We start from the raw sequence: 10,592 nt of genomic DNA on the forward strand, positions 1-10,592 counted from the left end.
TCCACACAATTTGGAAGACGGCAAGAGCTGACAAGTGCGAGAATTATTGCACAATCAGATTAACAGCTCATGCATCCAAGTTGCGTTCAGGAATAATATACAGAAGAATGGAAAAGAAAATTGAGGATGCACTGGATGAAGATGTTTGGCTTTAGGAAAGGTAAAGGTACAAGAGAGGCAGTTCTGACGTTGTGGTTAATAATGGAAGCAAGACTAAAGAAAAATCAAGACACGTTCATAGGATTTGTCGACCTGGAAAAAGCGTTCTACAATGTAAAATGGTGCAAGATGTCCGAAATTCTGAGAAAAGTAGGGGTAAGGTATAGGGAGAGACAGGTCGTATACAATATGTACAACAGCCAAGAGGGAATAATAAGAGTGGATGACCAACGAAGTGTTCATATTAAAAAGGGTGTAAGACCAGGATGTTGCTTTTCGCTCCTACTCTTCAATCCGTACATTGAGGAAGCAGTTATGGAAATAAAAGAAAGGTTCAGGAGTGGAATTAAAATTCAGGGTGAAAGGATATCAATGATACTATTTGCTGATATTGCTATCCTGAGTGAAAGTGAAGAAGAATTACATGATTTACTGAACAGAATGAACGTCTAATGAGTACAGAGTATGGATTGAGAGTAAATCGAAGAAAGACGAAGGTAATCAGAAGTAGTAGGAATGAGAAACTTAATATCAGGAGCGATGGTAACAAAGTAGATGAGGTCAAGGAATTTTGCTAACTAGGCAGTAAAATAACCAATGACTGATGAAGGAAGGGGGACATCAAAAGCAGACTAGCAATGGCCAAGAGAAGTCTACTAATATCAAATATCGACCTTAATTTGAGGAAGAAATTTGAGGAAGAAATTTGAACATGGACTTTAAGAAAACTGGTACAGGAGAGAATCAAAGCATTTGAGATGTGGTGCTACAGACAAATGTTGAAAAGTAGGTAGACTGATAAGGTAAGGAATGACGAGGTTCTGTGTGGAGTAAGAGAGGAAAGGGATATGTGGAACACACTGATAAGGAGAAGGGAAAGTGTGATAGGACGTCTGTCAAGATATGAGGGAATAACTTTCATGGTACTAGAGGGAGCTGTAAAGAGCAAAAAAGGTAGAGGAAGACAGAGATTGGAATACATTCAGCAAATAATCGAGGATGTAGGTTGCAAGTGCTATTCTGAGATGAAGAGGTTAGCACAGGAGAGGAATTCCTGGCAGGTCATATCAATCCAGTCAGAAGACTGATCACAAAGAAAAAAATAACAATGGATGGATGGATGGATGGATGGATGAAAGAGTTCACTGAAGGCCTCTATGACTGGGAGGGCTTATTTGATGACTTGATAGAAGAAGAAATTGAAGTTGATATAGAAGACATAGGGGCTTCAGTATTAGTCAAAATTTCCCCACCGATACCCTGCTATCCTTCCCACTCCCCACCCCAGCCTCCTGCTTACACCCATCCCACCCACCCAACGACCCAAATTATTTCTCCCATCATGCACTGTTGCTCGCAGTCTGGGCTCGGCAGCCAGACAGTGGTGTGTGTGTGTGTGTGTGTGTGTGTGTGTGTGTGTGTGTGTGTGCTGTCTAGTTCAGAAAAAGGTCCCTTGGCCGAGAGCTTCTACTGCATGGTGAGTAGCAATCTATCCTTTTCATAATATTGTCATTATTCCATCCTGGATTTTCTGTTGTTAAATAACAGGACATAAGGTTCAGGTGCTGCCACAGCATATGCTGAATTTATCTACAGTCAAGTAAGGTTCTGAAGGTTAACATGGTTCCACCTCAGCACGTGCTTTGCAAGTATTTTTAATTTACTGCATTTTATAACATTGGCATCAAAATAGAAATAACTTACAAATAACACAAGAACAACTGAAGAGGAACCATGTCACCCTTCGATAAGCTCATGATTAAGCTCCTGAGTTTGTATTCTTACATGGTGTTTCAAATGATAGAAACATAGTTACATCATCTTGGCACAAAATGCCCAGGCAATCCAATGAAAATTTGATGAAATACTTAAGAACACAGAACATCATTAAAAGTTTTTGAAGTCTTTATCAGACCGTATGGAAGGTGTCTGTTCAGTAACTGAAGCAGCCAGTCAAAATTATAGAAAGAGATATGACAGGCCACGATAATGAATTACTCTTGCTTGATGTAACATGTTACTTAAGTTCAGCAAGTTAACATTGTCATTAAGAATTCTCTTAAGTACAATGCAGAAGAGGTGGGAAAATAATTCACTCGTCCAGAAATATGTCCTTAGAGACTGACTAGTGAGTGTGTATTCATAACCATTGATTATCGTGAACTAAATCAAACATTGGAAAGTCCAGGATGGAATAACAACTACATGGAAAGGATAGATTGCTGCTCACCACACAGAGAGACAGTGAGACAATATAGAGACTACTAAAATATTTAAGCTCTTGGGTTCTGAGGCCCAATCTGCTGATTGTGATGAACTATGAGTCTAGTGTAAAATGACTTAAAAAAACTGTCAGGGCTACTAGCAGATATCGACTGTACATTATTTGAAGTTTTCTTAAACATGCAGTAACAAAACAAAGAATGTGTGGATTAAGATTATTGATGAGTTTACCGAACATTGTATTAAGAATTACTCGAAAGCTTTGTTTTTGGAACGAAACTTCTCATTTGCTATGGTTATTGAAATATGGCAAAAATTGAAGTTACATGATTACTGGTGTCATGATAGTGTCATTCGTACACTGGTCTACTTGTGGTAGAAGTATATAACAGCATGCCTGTTACTCACCTACAGAATCTTAAGCCTTAAGCTGTGTTGTATATTAGTATACAGTCACAAATCTCTTATGTGCCCCCACCCAAAAATAAATAAAATAAATAAATAACAACTTCTGTAAGTGACTTGTCCATAACACATTGGTTTCAACTAAGATGCGTGCAAAGAATGTGAGAAGAGCAATTCATCCTCTTTTGATTAATGGAGGTTCCTATTAACTACAATATAGTTGTTTGAATCTGGCCAATCCTTAAATTAACCATGTCGACCTGTGCTGATTTGGGACAAAGGTACAAGAAAAAGAAGTTACATAGAAATTGCCGTCCTCCAGTTTGGATGAAATGGAAAAAGTTGAGGTATTAATGTGCCGGTTCAGATGATGTTTGTTTCAGCTATGTTGTAAAAAGCACATATTTGTTCACATTAATGATATATGTATACTGTGTTGTTGTTCAGTTTATAAACTAATTTAAGCACTCTTTTTATCTATTGCTCTAATATCTTTCCTTCACTTTTCTAGCCTGTTCTTCTCGGAACGCTTTTGTTTGTGCAGAAGACAAGTGCATACCTGAGGAATTCAAATCAGATAGTATAGTGAACTGCCCGTATGGAAGTTGTTTAGATGAGCACTGCACATTTGGAGGTATGTCTCACTGGTTTGATTGCAGGTCTATTTTTAAACCAAACTTACTCACATCCAATTCCCCTTCATTTTGCCTGTAATTCTTCTTCTGTATATTTTAAGATGGTGCCCCACATTTACAACTGACTGACAAGAGGTGGCATTATTATTATTATTTCTTTACATTCTCAGACATTAAGTCTGGTTAAAAATGGAAAGTGACGCGGACCTTGATCAAGCGTCACTTCCTTTTAACTGTACGGTATATGTTATATTGCATTTAGGAACTTTCGGGTAATTGAACATGTATCAATAATTACGGATTTCTGTAATTGTATATATAAGTTTGGATGTAGCTGTATTGCATTGATGTACTGGTGGATGTTAAGGAAAGATGGGCAGAATATGTAGAAGACCTATGCAAGAAAGAACTGTGTAATGACAGGGCTCCTACTGCTGATGTTAATGTTAATTTAGAACTAGAGCCAGATATTTTGGAGAGCGAAATCCAGTGGGCCCTTGAAAATATGGCTGATAACAAAACTAGTGGACATGATGAAATACCAGCAGAATTGTTTAAAGTCACTGGAAAGGATGCAGTGAAAGTGCTGCACTCAATATGTCAAAAAATATGTATCACACAGCAGTGGCCAGAAGACTGGAAAAGATCAGTATTCATCCCCATTCCAAAGAAGAGAAGTTCTAAAGAATGCTCAGATTACCGAACAATCACAGTTATTTCACATGCTAGCAAAGTTATGTTGAAAATCTTACAAAATAGACTTCGCCAATATCTAGATCGAGAGCTACCAGAACAGCAAGCTGGATTTAGGAAAGGAGAAGGAACTAGAGATCAAATTGCTAACATTCGGTGGATTATGGAAAAAGCACGAGAATTCAAGAAAGATGTGTACCTCTGCTTTATTGACTAAGCCAAAGCCTTTGACTGCGTCGATCACAACAAATTGTGAAACGTACTGAAAAACGTGGGTGTACCAGATCACCTCATTCATCTGATACGGAGTTTATACCTTGACCAAGAAGCCACAGTGAGAACTAAATATGGAACAACGAAATTGATAAAGATTCAGAAAGGGGTCCGGCCAGGCTGCATACTGTCACCGTACTTACTCAATCTGTATGCAGAACCTGTTATGAGGAATGAGAGGCTAGATGAAGGAGGAACAGGAATTAAAATAGCTGGAATAAATGTAAACAACCTCAGGTATGCGGATGATACAATCCTGTTGGCAGAAAGTGAGGAAGAATTGAGAACACTCTTGCTGAAGGTGAAAGACGAAAGTGAAAAGGCCGGTCTTAGGCTGAATGTGAAGAAAACAAAAATTATGGCAACTACACCTACCAATTTGTGTGATATAGCTGGAGAAACCATGGAGGTAGTGACCACATTCAGTTAGTTTGGTTCCCAGATCTCTGCTGATGGCGACTGCAGCCATGAAATCCGGAGACACCTGTTGCTCGGTAGACAGGCGATGTCAAACCTTGACAAGGTTATAAGGCCCAGAGGTATAACCTAGCAACAAAGATCTGTATTGTGAGGGCTATGATTTTTCCAGTTGTGATGTATGGATGTGAGACCTGGACCATTAGAAAGGCTGAACAGCGAAGAATTGACTCCTTCGAATTGTGGTGTTGGAGGAAACTTCTTAGAGTTCTATGGACTGCAAAGAGAACCAACAGATCAATATTGGACCAAATAAAACCAGATTCCTCCCTGGAAGGTCTAATGTTAAAACAAAAGCTGACCTACTTTGGACACACAATGCGAAGGCATGCCTCGCTGGAAGAAACATTAATGCTGGGGAAGATTGAAGGAACTAGAAGAAGAGGACATCAGAGGATGAGATGGATCGATGACATCACAGAAGCAATGTGTTCCAACCTGGAAGGTCTACGGGAGAAAGTGCAAGACAGGAAAAAGTGGCGTGATTTGGTTCATGGGGTCACGAAGGGTCAGAACCGACTAAACGAATAGAGAGAGAGGGGGGGGGGGGGGGGAGACTTACTAGCCACAGGAGTTCCTCAGAATCATGCAGGCAGTTCATAGACACACATGCCTAAATGTGCTCTTTACACTGTGGTTCTTTCGTGTTTCTTGTAGCACCACAAAAAAAAATTAAAAAAAGAGACTTACCATTCTACCACTCCACGGGCTGTTTATAAGAAAACCAGTAATAACTGTAGTGAAATAGTTTATACCGCTATCCACTTGTTATTTTTTTAAAAAAAATTAGTGAAGTGGCATCTATTGAATTTCAATTTTTTTTTTTCATTGTATTTCATTTGGCAACAGCTTAACACACAACAGTAATGCAGCACTGTACAGTACTCTTTTTCTTCTTTCTTTTAACTAGCATTAATTTTGTTTTTGATATGGAATCTATGGTACTCAAGTTTTGACAAATTTTTTTTATTTAACTTTGTGGGCGGATGCCTTTATTGTTGTCTTAGTCATCAAGATAACCTAACAGAAGGAAGTTGTTTGTGCCACCTGTCTGTGAATTGTGTAAACATTATTTGTGAGATTGTATTTTAACTAGAGTATTTGTGTGTTGTGTTTTCTGAGGTGGAAATTCCTAGCATTTGCTTAAATGAGTTTGGGAAAACACCTAAAAACCTCTCTGGCCAGTGCACCAGCCGCCCTTATTAATCCATTTAAGCTTGGTGTGGCTCACCTTCCTGTTCCACAAGCTAGTGCACTGCACATTATGCTACATGAGCAGATACTGTGCAGTACTCTCTCTCTCTCTCTCTCTCTCTCTCTCTCTCTCTCTCTCTCTCTCTCTCTCTCGCTGAAAAATGTTTGTCTTGGGTTTGTAGGATGGGGCCACTTACTTATTGCTTCTGAAAAGTGATGCTAAGTTGAATAGAGCTGTGGTGATGAATGTAAGCAAACTTATGACATGAGCTACACCATCTTTTTTTCCAAGTGTACTGCATTTGTCTTCCTGTGATTTATCTGTCACTCCCCATTACTCTCATTTTTCTCCCTTCCTACGAAATTTTTAGTGTGATGAAGAAAATGACATTTTGAAAACCAAATACTTATGGTTTGTTACTGGTGGTCTTGTTGGCTAATCTGTGTTATTGAATTGCCTGGTGAGTACACTAAAGAATTTAAAGATAAACAGAAGAAAATGTGTGCACTGGATGAGAGCAGGAGGATTGGTTTGCAAAAACCTGACAGTTTGAATAGCTTCCTTAAAAAAAAAAAATATTGGGGCTCTTTTGTAGAACAGTGTGTGAATTTTGGAGGAAGCTGACGAATTGATATATTATTACTGCAGACAATTGTTGTTGTCATGTTTCATTGCTTCAACAGTGCAAGTTAATTCTTTCATAGACATTGTAAACTTCATTGAATAAATAATTTTTTTGATTAAGAGATGGTGGTAATTGCAGGGTGGCTGATGGGGGTTTGAGGTGATATGAAGACTGGGGGGAGGAGAAATGAAAGAAGGATGTCTTGGATATATTCACAGATTCCTTGTGGCTTAAGCCTTTTGTGTATCTTACGTGAATGAGTTTTCATCATTTGATACTTTAATCAGCTATAGAAAAATTTAAAAAATTTTGCATGGACAGAAAACATTGTAACTACAACTGCATATGTTACTATATTCAACGCATCTTGTCAGTGTAAAAAGGTAAGGGGGCGGTACCATATCTAATTTCTGAGTATAATTGTTTCATGATTTATAGAATTGTTACTAGAACAATGCAGTTTGTAGGTCCTGATGTCAGTTCAAAGTCAGTTTCTTATTCTGCACCATTATATACTGCAAAAACATTTATCATTGTATCAATATTCTATATCTTGGATGTTATAACACTATTAGTAATTGAAAACAAAAATCTTGGCAAGTGCTTGATACTGAATTTTTTGTGGATTTCCTGATTGTCTTTATTATCAGGATTACTGCTATCAATATTTCCCCCTTCTAGAGGACATACAGTAAGTTGAAATACTCTCATCCAGCCTCATCACTGGTTTGGATACTTCCACGGCAATTTTGTTTTGCTGCTTTACCAATAATGAGCATCCTCAGTTTCCCAGTACTGTCAGTCAGTTATTGCTCAGATTCAGCATCATTTGCATTTTGCACTGTGCAAGACTTCTCAGGCATGAGTTTGAAAAAACTCCAAATTAGTCTGCATGAAATATATTGCACTTACGATACCGTAGCATCAAGCCTGCTAAGACTCTAAAATTGTATTCTTTCATATTACTCTCACAGTCTGCTACCTTCACTTGGATTACTTATCATCATGAAGAAATTAACACATCTAGCCTGGTGCATCCACTGAATGAAAATATTTTCTCACTCAACATGTCTTCCAGATTTCATTATCTGGCACTTGTTAGCACTTTCACTTGCTGTGTGGTAAGAAAACCTCACAATGCTAAAGATAGAAATCATAGAGACTTCAAAATTTTTTTCAGCGATGTATTGTTTTTGTCATATTTGTATTTGATTTGTTTTTTCTCTGCTGTTGAAAATATGTTGTTCCCCCCCCCCCTCCCCCCCCCCCTCATATCAACTGCATGGATCTCCCAAACACTGCTCTTACTGCAGAAAGTGAAAATGCTGCCCCAGTGCATACTCTGCTATAACTTGGTGGGTGGTAGGAAACTAGAATGCTTTGTGTTAGGTGGGTAATCGGCACTGTAAGACAAGAAAGTGGCTTGCATAGTTTTATGGTATGCCATTGTTAACAGTAGCCAACACTTTCCAATCTGCTAAGTCACTCATAATCTCTCTCTCTCTCTCTCTCTCTCTCTCTGTGTGTGTGTGTGTGTGTGTGTGTGTGTGTGTGTGTGTGTGTGTGTGTGTGTACTTCCCAGAGCTTCTCAAAATCATGACATGTAAGGAAAGGATGGGGAAAGAATGCATCAGTGTCACATGTTGTGTATAGGCTGTTTCCAAAGTTTCTTCAGGGGTTGAAGTGAAAGAATGTTTTTCATAGAGAAGCAGTTTATATGAGAATGTCTAGATGAGTTAGAGCCCCTGTTGTTAAAGCATAAAACAAAAGTGGAACTGATTAAGTTACTTAGTTCAGTAAGAAACTGATCTGGCTTCTAGACAAAAATGAGAAAAAAGTCAAAATTTGTAATTTTGCACTTTAAGCTACAAAGCATTATAGTTGGAAAAATTTAATAAATGTCTAGCTCATGAAATTTTCAGGCTCTTCTTGTAAGGTGTTGTATCTTGCAGAGTACGATGATGATGGACCCAAGGTGCCTAAGAGTGGACTAGGCACAAAGGTGGTGCTTGGTGCCGTTGCAACAGTGCTCCTGGCATTTGTGCTGTTCCTTGTAATCATCTGGGTATTACGACGGTGTCACAAAGCTTGCTGGAGTGCTCCGCACCAGCGAGTTCCAGTCTCAGCAGCTGAATCGGGTGCACTTGCAGAACATCTTGCCTACAATCGGGGAAGTAGCCCTCTTGGTCGTACATCGTCGAGTTCAGGACATGCACAATCTCAGTTTCCCCCCACATCTGTGATGGTTGAGTCTGTGGCTACTTTGCCACCATCAGCACCTCCAGCACATCTGGCAGCTGACAAAGACCTCCCACCATCTTACGAGTCGCTCTTTCCATCACGATGAAGCATGTGCATTGACTCTGGATGAGGTGAATCAAATTAATCTAAGAATCAAACACTTTCGCATCTCATGTTCTCAAAGCAGCAGTTTGAGACATTGTATGCCATTTTTTTATGATCATCATGTCAGTTTCCTGTTATCTCTCTTTCATTGATATGTATGAGGTTGCAACTTTGTGGTTATGCTATCTAGTTTTACAGATATGCTATGAAGTTAGTTATAGAATATGAATTTTGAATGTATGGCCTTTATAGCATATGAAGAAAAGAGGCAGCATGTAATCTGAAGTTTGTAATGACCAGTTTTTCAGGAACATTTATGTTGGAGATTATGAAATCTATATAAGGTGATTCAGAATTCCTATTACAAGCTTGTAGGGGTTGTGGAGGAGCCTTAGTAGATAAAGTTTTCGAAAGGAATCAGTGCCCAGGAATTCAGTGTTTGGTAGTAAAATCAGTTTGAAGAGCAGATAACTTCCAAATCTTCAGCTGTTATGGTATGCACAGAAGTTGAGAAGAAGGCACTGTCGTCAGTCCCTGTTGTAATTCTGACGCCACATGACACCTTTATCTGACTACAACAACGGCTAAAAGAAACTGGCACTTTTGAAAGTAGGAGGGTTGGCTGTGATGTTCCGTGGACATGCTGCACGTTCAACATTGAGGAGGACACAGATGAGAGCCCGAGGACAAGTACTCAAAATATTCATGTGCTCCTACAGCACACAAATCAGAACTCGTTATCTCCGCTTTGTGTGTACCATGAGGAGTGTAAGTCTCCTCTGCAACCCCTAGAAGCCTGTAATAGGAATTTTGAATCACCCAGTATTTAGCATTGTGTACTTTTACTTGGGCACAAGTATTATAACTACTAATAATTCCTCGATACATGGCGGCCAGAAACAGTAAATCAATGGTTTAAAATTGTTTCAGTCAAAATGCTCTTTTTCAGTGTCTCAGAGACTCAGAATCGTTTTTTAGCTTCGCTTTCGGTTTGTGATCATCCTTGAGCCCAGATTGAATAATATTTCTGCTTGTTAAAATGTGTAAAATAAAATTTGCTGTGGTGTTAATGTAAATTGTAAGTTCGTTACACTTGCAGTGTTCAGCAGCTCATGGCATTTTCTTGGAAATATGATCAAATCAGTTGCAGAAACTTACCCATTCTTTGACAAATGTGCTGTGGAAAAACTCTTATCCAAATATGTGGCTAAATTGTGATCTTGAGTACATACATTTCTGAGTAGTGTCAGCATTACATACCTGCAAATGTTTAAATGGAGAATACCCCTTTGTTTATAAGAACATTCACATTTAGGGATGAGAAACATCCAAATACAATTGTTAGATATTGTTTATATTTCCTTCCTTTCAGCTTAGAGGTTAAGATGTAAACAGCAGCGTCTGGTATTGATGGGCAGTAGAAAACATAATAATTGGAAAGAGTTTTAATTATTGGTAGCAACCTTGTTCTTGGAAAGTTTTAGCTCCTAAATATTTTCCTTTGGTATATTTTCTCCTTCATTTGATGTGTACATTGTTATACATGCTGAATTTCCTTCTG

At 38.6% G+C, this 10,592-nt stretch overlaps 1 protein-coding gene across 1 annotated transcript in view; it reads left to right on the plus strand.

The window, feature by feature from the left end:
* The window catches only part of LOC126176188 (uncharacterized), a 48,490-nt gene extending 38,235 nt beyond the window's left edge, over positions 1 to 10,255 (plus strand). The window contains exons 4-5 of the mRNA XM_049923333.1: positions 3,299 to 3,421; positions 8,638 to 10,255. Coding sequence (XP_049779290.1) covers positions 3,299 to 3,421; positions 8,638 to 9,032 — 518 coding nt within the window. The 3' untranslated portion in view covers positions 9,033 to 10,255. The remainder of the gene's footprint in view (positions 1 to 3,298; positions 3,422 to 8,637) is intronic.
* The last annotated feature ends 337 nt before the right edge of the window (positions 10,256 to 10,592 follow it).

The sequence above is a fragment of the Schistocerca cancellata genome, chromosome 1 (genome assembly GCF_023864275.1).
Source record: "Schistocerca cancellata isolate TAMUIC-IGC-003103 chromosome 1, iqSchCanc2.1, whole genome shotgun sequence".
NCBI lineage: Eukaryota > Metazoa > Arthropoda > Insecta > Orthoptera > Acrididae > Schistocerca > Schistocerca cancellata.